Here is an 18750-nt window from a genome sequence, read left to right as displayed (position 1 = left end):
ATGGCCCCCCGCCCCGCCCCTCCGCGCGCCCCCGCTGCGCACGCGCTTCGCCCCGCCCCCGGGGGGGAGGACGGGGAGTCCTCCGCGTGACTTGGGGGCGGGGCAACGAGGCTGCCACGTGGTACAGGACAGCCAATCACCGAGCCCTACTGCGCCCGGCTCGCCTTCGCCCGGAAGCGGCCCGGGCCGGGCGGGTGAAACCCCGCCCGGAGTTGGGCAAGGCTCGCGCCCGGCACTTCCGGTGCGCGGCGCGGTCCGGCGCGGCGCATGCGCGCGGGGCCCGGCGTCAGCTGATCGAGCGCCGCCGCTGCCGCCGTCGCTGCCGGGGAAACTCGATCGGGCGGATCGGGCAGATCGGGCGCGCCGGGCCGGCCCAGGTGAGGCGCTCGGGCCCTTCCCCCGCCCTCCACCGCTCCCCTCGCCTCTCCCGGGCCGTGTCCGCAGCGTGTCCTCCGCTCCAGTGAAGCGGGGGCTCGGCTCCCGCCGCCCGTCTCGGTCCCTGCCCGGGAGCGGCGCGGGGTCCCCGCGGAGCCGCTCCCTGAGGCAGCGCGGCCCCGGCCCTGCGGAGCGGGTGTCGCCGGGCCCCCCGGGCAGCCGACCTTTACGGAGCGCCGTGTCCCAGCGGGAAGGCGGCCGTGCGCTTCCCGGTGCTGCTGCTTAGGGAGATGGGATCTGCAAGCGAAGCAGCTCCTGAGTGAGAAGCCTGCTGAGCGATCTCGCAGACGCCCAGTGAGCTACCCCAGGGTTATTCCGGAATGCCTTATAAAAAAGGGAAGGGGCGACAGTGGCCGGGTTTCAGTGCCGGGTCATCCCACCATCTTGAGTGGGTGGAACTGAGTCCGTCTGTGCCTTGACCGCAGCCCCGCAGAGACGGAGCACCAAGGTTATGGAGCAGGAATGCTGCTGCGGGCTTCTGACTGCAACCCATCCCTAGCCGAGGAACCCACTTGTTGTTTTGTGATTGAATATACTGATGACACATCAAATGCGGTTCCTATTCCTGTAGACAGTGAAAAAAAATTTTATTTAGGTGAGGTGTTCCAAACGGCACACTTAACATTCACTTAGAGGCAAGAAAGAAATGATACATGACTGGATGGTATTGTGCATGTTACAGTTGGCAGTGACATTGCAGTATGTAATGTGTCGAGATCCATCCACTCAATGCAGTTGCCCAAAGAGATGTATTTTCTTAGGAAGAAATAAAGTAAAACCTCTCTTTCTAAGGCTTTACTGGCTTCCCTCAGAGAACTTGCACTCCTGCTGGGCATGAAAGCAATTTGGTGATAGTTTTATTCATTGTAATGCAATACTTCAGCAAAGTACACTGGCTATTTGATCTAGCACCGTATTTCAAATGCTAATACCACTTGAAGTGGAGAGGGGCTGGACAAGGAGGAAAGCCTGCTGACAGACTGCTAGAGGTAATTTACTCACCCACCCCTTGGTAGCACTTTAGCGAGAAGGTGCCAAATACAAGCTGGCGTTTGGGAGTGGAAGTTTGAGTAGCTGAGGCAGATCCTCATTATATTGTAAGTTGCTGTATTTGTGCTGACTTCGACAGTGCAGATCTGCAGTAGCTAGCGTTTGGCTTTTCTGTGCAGTATTTTTAAAGGCCTTTAAACGGCCAGCAAACATAAATATTTAATTGTATCAACATTTTATTATTTTCTGCTCAAGAGTGTGTGAAGTGAGGTCAGAGTCTACGGGTCTTTAAATTACCAAAAATAACATGGCTTATTTTTTCTCTGCCTATTAGTTTCTTATGTGAAGTCTTCTTGAAAAGTTTTATTGTTTTATGTAGGAAACAAATTAGTTTTAATTTTGTAATCAGGTGACAAAGTGTGACATTCAGGAATACTAAATCACCACGGGCATCAACTTGAGAGTACAGGGAAGGAGAGATTAAGGCAACAGTGGAAAATGACTGCTGGCATCAGCTGACTGTGCAGATGGGGGTTGAAGTCTTGTGTTGCAATAGTAACGAGATCTGTTTCCTGTGAATGCACCCTTTTTGTTTTCAAATCAAGAATTATTTTCTGCAGATAGTGCTAATATTAGGGTGGAGCCATGAACGGTTAGTACTGTTTGCTTAACTTCTAGAGCATTAGATTAAATTTAGCCTTTATTTTTGTCTAAGTATATATTAGCAATTTTATACCGATTAATCCTGACTTAAAGTCTGTGGGCCTCACTGTGCTTGTGTTATCTAAAATTTTTTTCCCAGTATGACTTTGTGGATTTATCTTCCAGACTCACATGGGTGTGTGAACTGCCTGTTGTCATCCAAAGCTGCTACAGACCAGCAGGTTACAAAATGATTTCCCTGAAGAGACATTTAGAGGCACTGCACTTTAACTCTTGTGTTTGGATACCATGATATCTTAGAGTTACTGAGCCCTGAAAATTCCAATCGATGGTTTTCCCCTCATGATTTTAAATTGCATGTTTGTGAGTTAAGGCCATGTTCCTGGTTACTCTTTAAGATGAAGAGTAAAGGGGTGGTGTTGACCATAAAATGTTGAATGCTGTTACTGGCCAAGTAGTAGTTCCCCTTTTTCTTTCTCAATCTTTTTTAAAAAACCCTACGAAACACAAGCCATGCAATAACCCAACACTACATTGCCTGAAATAGTTTCTTTCCTCCATACTTGTCTCACTGGTTAAAAAGTGGGGGATTTTAGGCTTGGAAATATTGAGATGTTGTTGAACAATGGTATCCATATGACTTTTTTTTTAGGCTGGAATTGTACCAAGGAAAACAGACCATTTAGTCAACTGGAATATCATGCTCATTCACTCTGACTCAACATCTTAAAACATGTGACTTCTTTAATCTTCCAGCTGGGCAGAGAGAAATGGGGACCTACTTCAGCAGAGGAAGTAGAATGAATCTGAACTTTTAAACCTTTTTTCCCCTTATGGATTACAGTAGTCACCTAAAGGTCCAACATGCAAAACTGGCTTAGACTGGATCTTCTGGTTGTCACTGTTGTACCTTCTTTTATGTTATGAAAAGGTTTTTTGTTCCTCTTTGATGTGTCCGCTGCCTTTTCCTCTTTGAGAGTGGACAGCTAAGCTTATACTGAATTCTTGGGTTTGGTCATCTGTCATGGCAGTAAGTTCTGCAGTTTCAAAGATGCATTTTGTTTGGTTACTTTATCTCATCTATGCATTTATTTCTCCTATTTTTGCCAGACTCTGAAGTTCAGCACCTCTGTGCCTTAGAAAGGATGAGCATTTGCTGCCAGCTTTCTAGACTTCCATATATTATGTGGCTGCTCTAACAGACTTTGCCTTCAAGGGCTGGCTTTACTGAAATTACTCTGAAAATCTGTAAGATGTATATGGCTAAATCCTGAAAGTCTTGGCCCAGTAGACTATCACTTAACCAGATGGCAGAAAATGATCAGTTTTAGGTGAATTTATTTTCTTGCTTCATCAGCTTGACTACTCCTCTGAGTTTGTGTAACAGTAAATTTCAGTGTCACTGCTTACTCTCGTCAGAAATCATTTGTGTGACAGTGGTCTCATACGTGCATGGTGCCTCTGGACAGTTCTGTTTTGCCATAGTTATGCTTGCTTACTGGAGTGGTTTGGAAAAGAGAGGTGGTCTGGATGTCAGCTGTGATGCTGGTCTATGATCTGTGCCTTAAACGTGAAGAGCAGTCCTGTTGTGGTTGGGATGTCACGGTTGAGGAGGTATGGAAAGGTTATGGGAAAAGCCATTGACTTTACAGAGAGAAAACTGTACCTGTATTGGAATAACTTGCTATAGCTGGACAAAAGCTTTCGGGTGTGCAAGTTTCATATAACAGGCTGAATTAACAGCTTTTTAAAAACTGAGCAGTGAAACTGCATCTTCCAAGAAGTTCAGTTAGTGAGGCAAACGTTTGTCATTGTTACACTGTATCATTATTCCATTTCCCACTATGGAAGTAATAACTTAAAAAGCAGCTGTCCAGAAAAAAAATTGGAATGGTGTTTCTGGCTAAATGCAGATAACATTGGTAAGGATGTCTAACAAGGCAATTCTATTATGTGAATTTCCTGTAAATCCTTGAAATTTTGAGGGTTTTTTATCATGAGATAAATTTGCATCACCACTATATGTGGTTTAACAGTGTTAAAATTTAATATGTTGGAGGGGTGCTGGCCGTTCTAAAGAAGCTGTAAATACTTCATTGTATAATTGAACATAAAATCTCCAAATGTGACTTCACTTGCTTTAAAATATAAAGATGAAGTTTTCCATTACAGGAAAAGTCAACCTCAGTGAAATATCCTTTTACTAGAATCCAGTGCCAGTATATATGTTGTGATTCCAACCAGGTGTTTCATTATACCAAAGGTGCTATAAAAGAGTACTTCTCTCTGCTAGGAGCATTGGATCTTTCTCAAAGACTTTAATGCAAACTTACTCCTGGTTCAGCTCTTCAAAATAGCTGCCAAATACCTTGTATAATAAACTGAAGGTTCCAGAATATCCTAACTTTAAGGATGATCTGAAAGTTAAGTGTAATGATGAAATACTTATTCTAAACTTGTGCTCAGTATTTTATCTGTTACACTTGGGGAAAGGGAAATGGGCAGTGGTGACACTCAAAGGGGAGCCCCCATGTGTTTTAATGATCCCTATATTATTATATAACATACTATTAGTATGTTTCTGTGTGTAAAACTGAGCCTGACTTAAAAATCTAGCAACAGTTGTTTTGTGAATTTGCACACGTTATGTCTGTTGAGGTAAGATCTTCAGTTGTACTGAACTTTCCTAAGGTTTGTTGCTGTAGTTGCTTACAGCTTTGTGCTCTTCTCATTTGGATGTTTCTCGTCTTAAAGGTTAGAACTATAAAAAGTATTTCAAGTTACAGAGCCCAATACACCTGAAAGGAGAGTGACTTTTACTTAATAAAAGCCAGGGTGGATTTTAGTTTGGCAGTAATGTTAGGTTAATGAAAATTGCTCATGTGGAGGAAATGACTGAGCGTTACACTGAGCAGATGGCTGCAGAACTTTTCAACCCTAGCAGCTAGATGACAGGATCAGGATAAGAAAAGAAGGTCACTGCAGAACCACAGGAATGAATGTTGTATTAGTATTCTGTACTATGATTTGGATTTCAGTTGCATTAGATCTTTCTTTTGTGTAGAAGTCTATCAAGCCAAAGACAGGGCAGAAACTATAGCAGGCTGAAAGACATGTCAGATTTTTCACCGTAGTAAAATTGTGAAGCAGTGTAGCAAGTAAGAACTAAGGGGATGGTCATCTGTTTCCTCCTCTGGAGAAGCCTTTTGGGTTGAGAGGGAAGAACTGGTGTAGAAAACCCTATTATGGAAAACAGTAGTTTATAACCAGTCACCTGATGAAGATTTTTTTTTTTTTCACATGAACAATGTGGTTTTCTTTAGTAACAAGAGTATTTGATTTTATTAGGATCTTTAGCAATTCTAGATATAACATGACAGCTGTGTTTGATGTCCAAAGGCCAGTTGCCTACTGAGCTGATCAGATCTTTAGTGGGTCAGAGCAGTTATGCAGTGAATGCCTTGCCAACCTTTCTATCTAGTTTTATTCATGCTCCAAGCTTCTTGGTCATGTTTAAACACAAGTTTGTTCTGGTCATGTTTTGGGCTAACTGAATCTTCTGGGCCCAGCTAACTGGGCTTCTGAATAAAAGCTGGGGTACTTGAGTAACAGGTTGTGATGGTGGTATGACTTGCATGAACAGACTTCACACCTCAACTTTGTTTTAGGAATATATGCTTTTGTTGTCTATATCTATCGAATGTACATATATTTTTTATGTGTTTAGCTTGTGTGCAAGGCATGATGTTTGTTTGAAGTGTCAGGCTGGTATGTGTTGGCATACCCACAGGTAAGTTCCCACCTGTTTTGAGGAGGGAGGCAGTAGGGGCTTGTGATGGACTTCATGAATTCCCTGTCGCAGGGTCTCACTTTGTAGCCATTGTGTGCTGCGATGACAGTGGCACTGTGATTCTCTTCCCTGTCTTTGTTCTTCAGTACACCTGGATTTATGTGCTGAGTAGAGCAAGCCTCATGTGAGAGGAAAGGGGCTTTATAGTACCCAAGAAACAAATTGCATGAAAGACGAATTGTCTTGTAGGGTTGCAGATGGGTCCACAATATATAGCTGAGCATCACTTAAGCAGGTTCGTGATCTACCCAGTGCAGAGGGGGCCTCAGTGCCTTGTGGCAACTGGAATAATTAAATGGATGAATGTCCATATTGTTGAGTTTAAGAAATAATACTTCTAGCTCAGAGCTTATGGCAGGAAGGTTGGTGCAATTAGCTTCACGGTGTCTGTGTCACGAGAAGACTGAGCCACACTGTAGTGTTGAGCGCAGGAGGTGGCTCCTGCCTGGTTCCATAAGAGTGCAGATGACACAATTGGGAGATGTTTGATGTAGCAGAGGGCTGTGCTGCTGTACGGAGGGACCCTGACAGACTGGAAAAATAGGCTGATGGGAATCCCATGAAGTTTGACAAAGGAAAATGCCAAGTCCCACACCTGGGCCAGAATAACCACAAACCCTGCTACAGGCTGGGGATTGACTGACTGACTGACTGACTGCAAAGTGGCCTTGTTGAAAAAGACTAGAGGTTCCCAAGTTGAGCATCAGGTGTCAGTGTGTCCTCATGGCAAAGGCAGCCAGCACTATCCTGGGCTGCATTTGGGAGAATCCTGCCAGCAAATTCAGGGAGGTGGTTTTTCGCCTCGGTTAAGCTTGGTGGAAACCACATCTGGAGTGCTGTGTGTGTTTCTGGGTTCTCCAGTTGAAGACATGGCTTAACGGTGTGGGTCCAGAAGAGGACCACAAGACTGTTAAATATCTGGAGGTAGCAGAAGAGAATGAGAGAGCTGGGATTATGTGGCCTTGGGAAGAGAAGGCTCTGAGGATCTCAGTGTAAAGTATGTAAACACCTAACGGGAGGGAGCGTAGAGATAGAGCCAGACTCTTCTCAGTGGTATCTGCTGAAGTAACAAAAAGCAATGGGCACAAACTGAAATACAGCGAATTCCCTTTATAGTAAGAAAATATAAGGGTGTCCAAACAGTGAACGGGTTGCCCAGAGAGTTGTGGTGTCTTCATCCTCGGAGGTGATCAGAACCCCTCTGGACATGGCCCTGAGCAGCCTATATTAGCTTGCTTTGAGCACGGTGTTGGAAGTAGACAACTGCCAGAGGTGCCTTCCAACCTCAGCAGTTTGTTTGGTGACTGAGAAATCTGGAGTCATTTTCCCTGCCATTTTATAGTAAAATTGTAACCCTGCATAGTGTGAAGGAACAGATTTCCTGAGAATACTGTTTGGCTTCCTTTCCCAGTGACCTGTGTTACTGTTCTGGGCATGCTGTTTTTTTCTGGGACAATATCCCAAATTCTAGATACGGAAGTGCTGTTGAACTTCTGCATTTGTCTAGTAACTTAGGTGCTGAATTTTTTTTTTAATACTTCCTCTTAAAAATATCATCTGTTGGAAGGGGAAGTATAAACCATCCAAATTACAGACAATCTATGGTAGTGATTATTGTATTATTTGTGAGGCCCTTGCAGCAGATCTTCATGCAGCTGGGCACTGGGATTTATGCGCTGTGCCAGAGTCTGCTCAGGTGAACAAGGTAGATGTTGGCAGTCTTGATTCTGAAGCATGACTCAAGTGTGACACTAAGCTGATTGTCCAGTGTGGGTTGTAATCTTTACTATCCTGTAATGTCCAGGCTTTTACTAAGAAAAGGAGGAGGCAGGATTTTCTTTGGGAAACTTTATTTGGCTACATTTCACTGTGTATGCCTATTAAGCTTGCCTAGAAATTGAATGCAAGGGCTTATATTCTGACTCCCATATTTCTACCCTAGGAAGTCAGCACACATTAGTTTGTTCCAGATATAGTAAAATCTATGACCTTAGTTCAAAATTACTCCAGAAGAATGAGTCTTAGCACTGCTGACTTATTAATGGACCGCTGCTGCTTTTGAGTTACTGATATTGTGCTGTTTACTACAGTTTTGGTTAGTGTAATTGAGCATTTGTGCCAGTTTGAAGTGTTGCTAATCCCAGAACTTGTGCAGATAGATAGTCTTGAGAAGTTGTGAAAACTGCAGGGAACTCTTCAGCTCAGGCAGCTTCTTGGGGAGAGATCGCATAGCTGCTCGCGTTCTGTACAGCACACGGGGCAATGTCAGTGCCTGTAGATCTCTGAAAGCAGATTCCAGCAGCTGTCACTGAGGGTGGCACATCACTCTGCTGAGGTGCCAGATGTTGTGCAGTTGCATCAATGCTGCTGCTGGCTAGGGGAAGGGCTTCTTAGCATAAACCCCACAAGACTCTTGGAGACAATCAATACTGTTCTACGTACTCAGGCAATTAGTATTACTGTGTCTTCAGCGCCTCCCCGTGCAGTCTGTTGTTAACCAGTTACTCTGTTAAGCTCTTCCAGAGCAGGGCACACACTGACATGGCTCTATTACACTGGGGGGCTGGCAAGTAAACAGATTCCAGCAGAAAGCACGCATCTCGCTTTCAGGGATCTTTATGTAGTAGTACGCACCACTTGGGACATCGGGATTATTGGCTTTGTAGGAGGCCCTTAATGCAAACGCTGAATCCTTTTAATTTCTTCTGCTCGGTCCCGTGCGGTAAGGAGGGCACAGATGGGAGTTCAGCTGGGCTCTAGGTGGCTTGATTTGCTATTGCGGCATTCCTCGGTGCTGGTGGGAGAGAGAGGGAGAGACTGATGACTCATCAAGTCAGGTGGTTATGCCTCTGCTGTGTGGCAGAAATTTCTTTCCCCTCTGCAGCAGGCTTTCTCATCCTTCTGTGTAGGGGCACTAGAAGGACAATTATTTTGCAAGTGGTGATGCTTAACTGATGAATTCCTGCTTTTGAATTGGGCCTGTGGATTTTTATTACTCCCTGTTTCTGCAAAATAAGGTAAGAATCGCTGTTTATGTGATAAAATTGTCATGGATTTTCTTCCTTGCTGCAAAAAGGCTCCTTCTGAAAATCTCACTTGACTCTTAATTTTGAAGAGATCTTTCTGGTAAGGCAGTTCATTGTGTAGATTTTGGGTCTGGTGAAATGCTGAACCAAAACCAAGGAACTGTGGTAGAAAATAGGTTTTCCAGCATTGAGAGCAGAGCAGTTACATTTTTGGGGTTACTGTATAGCCAGATTGCTGTGCTGGGGAGAAACCAATGTATAAAGCTCAGGTTATAGGCACTTTATTATTTAATTATGACTATAAAATTAGTGTAATAGATCACCTTTAAGTCAGAGGAGGTTCTGCTGCAAGTAATATTTTGATTTCTGACGCTGTTAATCAGAATATGACTGCTAGAGCTTCAGAGCATGTTTAAAATAATTGGTGAACTGTTTTAGACAGGAGAGATTCCTGTATGTAAGTTGTAAAGGATACAAGATGCATCTTTGCTCAGAAGGGAATTAAAATTAAGCTAATACCCTGTGTACACGTGCAAGTGGACTTTTGTAGGAGGGAATTGCATATAGTGCCTAATATACAGTGGCAAGAGGCCTCTGAAAGGCTGTAGGAGCTCAGTAGATTTCTAAAATGGCCAGCTACCGTTTTCTTCTGGGTTAAGTACATACTGCCTCCATACACATGATGTTGTGTTTAGCAAATCCTGACATGCTTTAGAGAATTTCATTTTCTTTGAGTACTGGCAATGAGAACATTTAACGCTGTAGGTACTTAAGACAACGTTTTGGCCCTCAAGGACTTCTCCATGTAAAATGAAAACCTGTAGTGCTAATACACAAGCATAAGAGAATGATGCAGAGATAAATAACAGTGTTTTCTTTTTTTTTTTTTCTTCATTTATTTCTTCAGTGTTAAAAGTTGTGTTAAAAACCCTTTAAAAAAAGAGGTCAGCTTGACTGGGTGAGCACTGGCTTTGAGTAGACTATACTTTGGAGATACAGAGGAGGTGAAACAAAGGTGAGGAAGAAAGCACATCTTTCACACTTGGAATAATTAATAGGTATGTGTTTAAAAGCAGTTGGTGCAGATGCTAGGCATCTCAACAAAGGGTTTATTGGTGTGTTGCTAGGTGGTCTAGTGGAGGAATCCCCTACTCTTTTACTTGGCTTCGCCAGCAGTTTGGAAAGGTGATTGTAGGAAGGGAGAGGGAGCAGAGCAGCAACAAGAGCAGGAGAGGCAGGTGCTGGCTGTCAGGATGTTGCCACTTAACTGCAGAATGACTATCTGAGGTTTCTGCTTGCCTCCCTAAAAGATAAACAGTCTCTTCGAGAAGGCTTTGTTTAGGAAGAAGAGTTAATTTAAATTGAAACTGGCCAGTGTTTTTTCTGATTTTCCTTGCCTTTGTAATCTGACTCTTTCATATGGGACCCTGTCTAAATTGCCAGGCAGCATCACTAATTCAGTTATGAGAATTTGGTTTAACTCTCTCTTTTTTGTGCTTCTATAGAAGATTTTGATCGTGGGACTCTAGAGATTGTTCTGTATGGTATGGTGAAGTAAATGTTTTAAGTAGATTTATAAGAACAACTGCTTTTTTCAGTATGAACAGTAATTGTGCTTGAGGTTTGCAATGTCTTAGTTGTTCAAAGCAAAAAAGAAGAGATAGTTATGTTAGTCTGATCAGAACCAGGTCTTAGCAGCTGCTCAGGAACTGCAGATTGCTTTGTGAGGACCTCCCCTCTGCCATTTGTCAGAGGAGGCTCTTGAGAAAAAAGCAGTGAAATTAAAATTGTCTTCTGGGCCTAAACAACAGGCAGTGTGAAAAATAAACTATGATTATGGAGAGTAGAGGGATCAGAGGGGTACATGACTTAGCCTGTGGTCTCAAGACCAGTCTGCTCCAGACTGATGGTGACTGAGTCATCATCAACTGTTGGAGTGGCTGCTGTGAAATGAATCAATGGCAGCCATGATACAGAAACCACACCAGAGAGACATGGAGCCTGGAAGAAGCTATTCTTTCAGGCTGAATAAGGGATTAGAATTGTGGGAAATATTTTTCTTACAGAGCAGAGCCACTGGTTTAAAAGATTTAGATTGATAAAGAGGCTGAGGGACAGAGGACTTGTAGTGTTGTATTAAAAAGCTGGAAAACAGTTATAAGATATTTAGAGTAGCTGATGTCAGCTACTGCTCCTGAAGAACAGGCACAAAAGCGTCCTTTAATGGTGGTGCAAGGGGTAGCAATGTAGTTGTTGTCTTGCTTATTGGACATGGGGCTGTTTTTGCAGCCTGAATATGCCTTTTTATTTGCTGCCTTGCAGAGATGTGTGTTAGATCAAGCTTCTCACAGAGACTGTGAGTGTCAACAAATGCCTTACACAGTTCACGTCCCTGACCTGTGGGCCTGTGCTGGATGGGCCCTGTTGATTAGCACAGAGAGCACTGGGTGCTGGGGCTGCCAGAGCACACCTTTCACCAGGGCTGTGTCCTAAGTATATCAATCCAGTAGAAATGGGTAGAGAGTGACCTGACAGTTCTCTAACACTAATCAGTTTCCAAGGTAACACAGCATGGTAAGGGCTCACAAAGCAAAACCATTAAAGACTCATATCTGCACCAGAAGCAGGACAGTCCAACTGTCCATCAGAAGACAAACACGGATGGAGGAAGACTGTATGTGAAACAGTGTTTCCCCGTGACAGTTGTTGTTTAGATTCTCCAAACAGAACCTGGCAAAAGATGACAGCCTGTTGTTTAACTGTTGCAAGTTAGGGGTTTTAGTCAAGCACAGTTCTTCTATAATGCTCCACGGATTTCACTGGGAGCAAAGACTGCATAATATGTAGCTGTGAGGCTTGTAGAAAGGACTCGCCTGTTCATGTGCTCATGCTTGTGAAAGTGTATGTTTCTTCCTCTGAACACACTGATTCAGCAGCTGAAGATAGCAAAAATAGAATTTTCACAATTAATATTTGTAGTATGGCTTTTTAGAGACTGGTGGCAGTAAAGCAGACCCAGAGCATTCTCTTGCTCACTCAGAATTGTGGAAAACTCCGTGTTTTGAAGGAGGGTAGATGAGATGTGGAAGACAAAAGAGATTTTCCATCGTTTAAATTTCCTATTACCAAGCTTAGAAACAGTGGGCAGTGTTGGGGCACTTTTGGAGTGCAGCTCTTTCACTCAACAGCAGTTTTTGGAGCATATTATGGAGTGATGTTTTACTCCTGTGTTTCTGCAGTAAGGAATCTTAGTTCTTTTGTTTGTTTAAATTAGTTACTTTTTAACGTTTTACAGCTTTAAAATCAGTGTGGTTAAGGTTCTTCAGGCTATGAGTTCAGAATTCTTTCAAACTAGAAACAAGGAGAATGCAGAGGGGAGGAAGAGGAGGAACATATTACATATGTGTTCTTCAGGACTGACTCTCATTTTTTCCTTCTGTACAGCTGAACAGGCAAAATGGACTTCTCCAAGCTCCCCAAAATCCGTGATGAGGACAGAGAGGCTTTTGTTGGCTATGTTCATGGAGTCTCAGGACCTGGTAGGTATTATTTTGTAAAGGAAATCATAGATTTTGTTTCATCTAGTGTCTTGTTAATCTTGTTCACTTGAAAGTAGAGAAGTATAGTAGAGCTCTGGCTGGTGCTTTTTATCTGTTTTTTGGAGGGGGGCAACTTTAAGGAGGATCACTGACTTACAGTCTGATAAAACATTAAAAAATATGCTAATCAGATGTTACTAATAATTAATCTTTTTTAAAAATGTAATGAGCAGAAACAGGCAGTTGAATAATAACAACAACAATAAAAAGAAAAGGTAAGATTTCTATATGAGGTAAAGCTACTTGTTCAGAAATCTGCAGGCCCAGTGTGTTAACTTTCTGTAAATGGATGTGAGATATATAGTCCATTCTTACTAAAATGAAGTTTGTCCCTATGCTTTTTGAAATATTTAGCCCCTGTCAGTGTCAAGCTGTTTTGTGTTACTGCACCATGAGCTGGAGGAGCTCAGCGAGGAGCTGCAAGAATCAGGGAAGGTGGCAGAGTGTGGTGGTACTGCAACTGGGAGAAGGAGCACTCTTCCTTCATCTTTATCAGCTTTAATACGTTCTTTAGGGTCTGATGGTAACAGCTTTTGAATATATGCAGACTCTACTGGCTTTTCTGCTCCCTCCTGCATTCTCTTCAAGAGGTGGAGGAAAGAATGAGAATGTGAGAACAGAAGAATAGCAAGTGGTTTTGTTAATGCAGCTTATTTGGTGAATGAGCAACTCCTTTGGCTTGCATCTACCTGAATAGACATAGGTTCTTTAACTGCCAATTCCTTAACTGTAGAAATGATACTTAAAAGCCATTTTAAATTGATACAACTTTCTTTCTCAAGAAGTGGAAAATGTGTTTTTATGTTAATATGTGAATCCTGTGTGCATTACTGAGACCATAATATACAAGACATAATAAATTTTGTTCTAAAGCAGCTAGGCCCTCATGTATGACTGCTGAAATCTGACTCAAAGCAGCAGGAAGTTTCAAGCCCAAAACATGCTGTAAAATAGTCTACATCTTTGGAAAGTGCCCTAAGATAGACATCACTTTTCTACAAAGTAAAAAATAGTGTTTTCTTGAAAGCTTTGTAGTCATCTGCATTTAGCAGGTTCCTTGTCTTGATCTATCCGTGGAAATAGTTTATGTCAGCATCCAGATGCTACCAAGGAAAACAGAAGTTTGAGTGACTTGAAAATGCTGGTCCCTAACCACAGGTTTATGTAACTACCAGGTATCAGGCGAGTTTTGCCATTTTCCTGTGTGTTTTAATTTAGCCAGATGGGAATGTGGTCCAGCTCACTGCAAGGGAGAAGTGCCTACGTAACTGGTCTGTCAAAGTTCACTGCCTCTCTAAGCTCCTCAACATTTGCCATCTGTCAGGACAGATAAGAGAAAGTATGGTATGAATTGTCTGTGAGCTACTACATTCTGATAGTGTCCTCTTACTGTGCTTAAAGAACGTGCAGGGAAACTTATTCTTTTGACTTTTAAGCTAGAAATACCAGGAGCTGGGGCAGCCTTTTGTGAACTGGAGAATGTGTGTCTGATTTGGGTGAATATCAGACTTATGCTGTGCAGTTCTTACTGACTTCTGATGAGTAAATCTCTTGAACTACAGGAAAAACATTCACCTATGTGTCCGTCTTTTACAGTGGTCACTGCGTGTAACATGGCAGGTGCTGCTATGTATGAGCTGGTACGAGTAGGACACAGTGAACTAGTCGGGGAGATTATCCGACTGGAAGGTGATTTGGCAACTGTCCAGGTGTATGAAGAAACATGTATCCTTTTCACTGATCCCTCCCAGCGTGCCAGACTGCACAGTCCAGGACACAGTGGTGATTATGGTGAATATGATGAAAAAAGTTGACTGGACCAGCCCCTTGATACTTCAGGTTTCAGCAGGACATCTGTTCTGCAGGTTTTTTGTAAATTCTGGTGGTTTTGAGGTAAATCTTACCTTGTGTGGCTGTGTAGCAAAGAGACTTTTTTTAAAAACAGTTTTAGGTGGAAAGCTTTATTCTGAAGAGCTCATTGGTAAACTGGTGACTAGCTCTACCTAGAAATTTATCATTTTGGATGGCATCATCTATTAGCCTTCTATCAATACATGAAACGAGTTTGAATATAGTTTACTCTTAGGTTCCTGATAAGAGGTCCCTGTCATAGGGCTCTCTGAAGTCAACTTGCATTTAGTGTCTAGAGTTTTATACAGGTTTTAGATGTTTCTTTTGTATTCTCACAGGGCCTTTTGCCCAGCTGCTGGCCCTTTGCAGAGAAAAGTCCATTGTGCATCTTGGAGCTTAGATAGTGCATAGACCTGACAACTTGATACCAGAACAGGGCAATAATGCTGGTCTTAGACAAACTCCCTTTAAAACTAGGCTGCTGTTGAACAGACTGTGCAAGGCTCAAGGTCAAAACAGTTGTGCTCTCTAAACAAGTTCTGAAGCAAAAAATTACATATCTGACTTTAACAGTCAAACCTGTTTTCTAGGTTTGAAAACGTAAGAAACGTCTCATGTTTTGTCATCCCACTGCCTGGCACTCCAGTGAACTCATCCATATAGTTGACCTCAACAAATGATTGTAAAGCAGAATATTTGTCACTTCTTTGCCTCTCTGGAGGATGACAAACTTCATTGCTTTAGCAAATTCAGTGTTTAGTATAAAGCCTACATGCTTCTCAAATGGTGATGTGGAACACAGTGATAGTATTATCTTAAAGTCAGAAAAAGGGTTTAAGAGTATGGTGTTGTGCATGTGATGCCTTCTGCCCTGTTTCTTTCCCTTGCTCTGGAAGAATTTTTCCTCAGCAAATCTTCAGCTGGTGTCTCTGTAGGAGATCCTGTACTCCGTACCGGGAAGCCCTTATCAGTGGAACTGGGGCCTGGCATTATGGGAGCTATTTTTGATGGTATACAGAGACCTCTCTCGGACATCAGCACTCTGACCAAAAGTATCTATATCCCTAGAGGTGTCAACGTGTCAGCTTTGAGCCGAGATGTCAAATGGGACTTCACACCTTCCAAAAGTCTGCGGGTAAGTTCTGCTGAGCCTGTCTTCCCCTCTTGCTCCCCAGGGCTTAGGGCTGGAGCGGTGTGCTAAGGCTGTGACTGCTGGGAGCTGTGGTTAATGCTTGCAGAAAGGGGTGCTAGGAGGTGGTATGATGCATGAGACTGGATGTGGATCACCAGAACTTACTTGATGTGACTTACCGTGTGTTGCCGCTGCGTATGAGAAATTTACAAAGTTTTAATGTATTTCCCAAGCTGTAAAGAAACTCGTGGAATTGCAGGAAGCGTTAGCAGGAGCAGGTGTTACCTGAGCAAAAAGAATGACTGCAGCACACATTTTGCAAATGGTGAAGATAGCCTTAGAGCTGGAAAATATCATGGCCTTAGCCCTTGGTGGCATCTTTTTTTTCAACCCTGCAGGTTAGCATGTGCTATCCTTTCTCTACTTAGGACATTAAATTGAGAGGCAAAAAAGAAAGGAGGAAAATTCCTTGCATCTGTCAGTAATTGCTACTGCCTGAGTCTTGAAAGGTGCTTGAGCACCAATAGTGTTGCTAGCAATGTGCTGTTAGAGTAATGAGTTATGTAAATGGGCTGCTGTGCTGTAACAAAGCATTTATAAAGGGAGTAATCACAGTGCTAGACTTAACAGCTATATTATGTTTTATGCTTCTTTGTCAAGATTCTTTTTTAAAACTTATGACTAATAGACCTGTTCTGATTTTAGGTTGGCAGCCACATCACTGGTGGAGATATTTATGGTGTGGTGAATGAAAACTCCCTGATCAAACACAAAATCATGCTTCCCCCACGGAACAGGGGTACAGTTACATACATTGCTCCTCCAGGAAACTATGACACTTCAGTAAGTCTCCCAAACAGCAGTTACTGTTTTATTCCGTGTCTGTTTTATGAGGTGGTTGTACTCTTTCTGTTCTGCATGAGGACAACTGGAAAGTGTTTCATGCAACAAGGTGTCTGAGTCAATGATCACTTCTGCGACCCTGCCTGGAGAGATTGCACCGTTGTCTTCTGCAGTTACATTCTATGCCCATGGCTTCCTGATGGCACTTCAGTATGCCATGTTTGTTGACCTCTGTGGGGATCTACAGTATCTTATGAATATGTAAAATTCAGTTGCTCCTCAAAAGCAAATTTTTAATGTGTGCTGCATCTTGTACTGTTTTCCCCTAGTGGTATTGTAAATATGGTAAAGAGGCTTCCCTTGGGAGGGGATGATAGTGTGTTGAGGTTCCAAGAGATCAAAGACCTAGCTGTATGGAGTAGTTGAAATGAGAATTTGTGTGCTGGTCCAGCATGCAGCTGTTTGCCTACTCCAGATGTCTGATGTTCTCTGTTAGGATGTTGTCTTAGAGCTGGAATTTGAAGGTGTGAAGGAGAAGTTCACCATGGTCCAGGTCTGGCCTGTACGTCAAGTCCGTCCTGTTACTGAGAAGTTACCAGCCAATCACCCTTTATTAACTGGCCAGCGGGTCCTGGATGCCCTCTTCCCGTGAGTATACCTTTTATTTTCTACTGTGTAAGAAATCTTTCTCCTAGGGGTAAGCAGAGGCAAGAGGCCTTAGAGCCTTTTAGGTATTTTAAGGGCAAACAGACACCAAGCTTTTGCTGTATGTCACAGCATAATGTCAAAAATATTTAGCTGAATATTTCATACTTCTGTATTTGGCAGGTGAATCCACTAGTGGAAAAAAAAAGAAGATTAACCAAATAGTTCTAGTGCATTGATCTAGAAAAGAATGGACATGCATGAGCTTAACATAATCATGTCAAATCTGAAGAAAGGCTAGAACTTTCAGGCTTGATACCTCTATATGAATGCATCAGTAGGATCTCTTTTCTTGGTCTTGAGGATGAGTAGTTGCCAATGATTTTGAGGTTGCCACTGATGAAAACCGTTGCACTTAACTGTAACACAAAATGCTCACTTTAACAGCTAAGGTGTAAGACTCTAGATTCGGTTATTTTGGTCCTAAAATATCATGTTGCTTGTTCTTGTAATACACAGCTAAGTACAGCTGTTCTTTTCTTAGCATTTGCATTCTGTCGCTGCTTCCAGCTGTGAAAACTGCTGTGTTTCAAGCCCAAAAGTCAAGTTGCACCAGCATAAGTCACATACTTCAAGGACAGTGGGAGAAAAGGATATTATTCCCTCAATTTTTTGCTTTACTGGAATAGCTCTGTGCTTCTCACCCAGAACACTGAATGTCATTCCTGTCACTCTGCTTTTAATTAGGGAGTTCTATTAGAAAACAAATTCTAAGATGGAAGAGAGCTGTTTTTGAGTTCCTTGCAAATCAGAATCCTTTTTCTTTACTCAGGTGTGTACAAGGGGGTACAACAGCGATTCCTGGGGCATTTGGTTGTGGAAAGACTGTGATTTCACAGTCTCTCTCAAAGTATTCCAACAGTGATGTCATCATTTATGTAGGCTGTGGAGAACGAGGAAATGAAATGTCTGAAGTACTGAGAGATTTCCCCGAGGTTAGTATGGAGATTTCAAGGAGAGTAAACCTTCTTGGGAAGACTTGCTATTGGACTTGTGTTGTACCTGAATAAAATATGTTGTTGGTAAAGTGACTTGTAAAAGATCGTCTTGCCTGTCTTGAAACCCTGGCAGAAATCCCTACCTGTTACTGTATATTAGGGAACTTGTTGCATCACAGTCATCTGCAAAATAGGAGAGAAAAGCCAGGTAGTGTGAACTGTTGGGTTGAAACTTCACTGTCAGAAATAAGGAGTAAGAGGCTTGGGTATGTTGGTTGAGTACAAGGTGAGAAAGTCAATCTGAGGTGGCCGTGAAGAATGTAAATCCCAGGGGATTCATAAGTGGAATTCTACACAAATGTCAGGATATACGTTCTGTTGTTCAGGTGCTCGTGAGGCTTCATCAGGGTTATAAAGGCAACAAAAAAATTAACAAAAAAACCTTACTACTGTTACAGTGTGGTTTTTTTCTTTTCTTGTGTTTTAGTTAACAATGGAAGTCGACGGCAAGGTAGAAAGCATCATGAAGAGAACAGCTCTGGTGGCAAATACTTCCAACATGCCTGTGGCTGCCAGAGAAGCCTCCATCTATACTGGTAAGATTTACAGGAGGATGAAAAAGGCTATGTGTGTAGAGCAAGCTATCATGCTCTAGTATTTTCAGTTCCCGAGATGGCCAGTATCAGGAAACCTGCTTAGTTTCAGAAGTCAACCCTTT

The 18750-nt window shown here is 42.8% G+C and overlaps 1 protein-coding gene across 2 annotated transcripts in view; it reads left to right on the top strand.

Annotated features, from left to right (window-relative positions):
• Window positions 1–274: 274 nt before the first annotated feature.
• ATP6V1A (ATPase H+ transporting V1 subunit A) overlaps window positions 275–18750 on the top strand; it is a 28685-nt gene continuing 10209 nt past the window's right edge. The window contains exons 1-8 of one of the 2 annotated variants that reach the window (XM_027894127.1): window positions 275–377; window positions 12409–12503; window positions 14160–14288; window positions 15335–15549; window positions 16252–16389; window positions 16886–17037; window positions 17867–18029; window positions 18520–18628. In XM_027894127.1, coding sequence (XP_027749928.1) covers window positions 12422–12503; window positions 14160–14288; window positions 15335–15549; window positions 16252–16389; window positions 16886–17037; window positions 17867–18029; window positions 18520–18628 — 988 coding nt within the window. In that variant the 5' untranslated portion in view covers window positions 275–377; window positions 12409–12421. Of the gene's footprint in view, window positions 378–8755; window positions 8956–12408; window positions 12504–14159; window positions 14289–15334; window positions 15550–16251; window positions 16390–16885; window positions 17038–17866; window positions 18030–18519; window positions 18629–18750 lie in introns of those variants that run through there. The other variant, XM_027894126.1, reaches the window with a different exon arrangement.

The sequence above is a fragment of the Empidonax traillii genome, unplaced genomic scaffold (genome assembly GCF_003031625.1).
Source record: "Empidonax traillii isolate 1590-97213 ecotype Southwest subspecies unplaced genomic scaffold, ASM303162v1 scaffold418:size511083, whole genome shotgun sequence".
Taxonomy (NCBI): domain Eukaryota; kingdom Metazoa; phylum Chordata; class Aves; order Passeriformes; family Tyrannidae; genus Empidonax; species Empidonax traillii.
The sequence above is the reverse complement of the archived record's forward strand: the minus strand, read 5'-3'. Positions and strand labels throughout refer to the sequence as shown.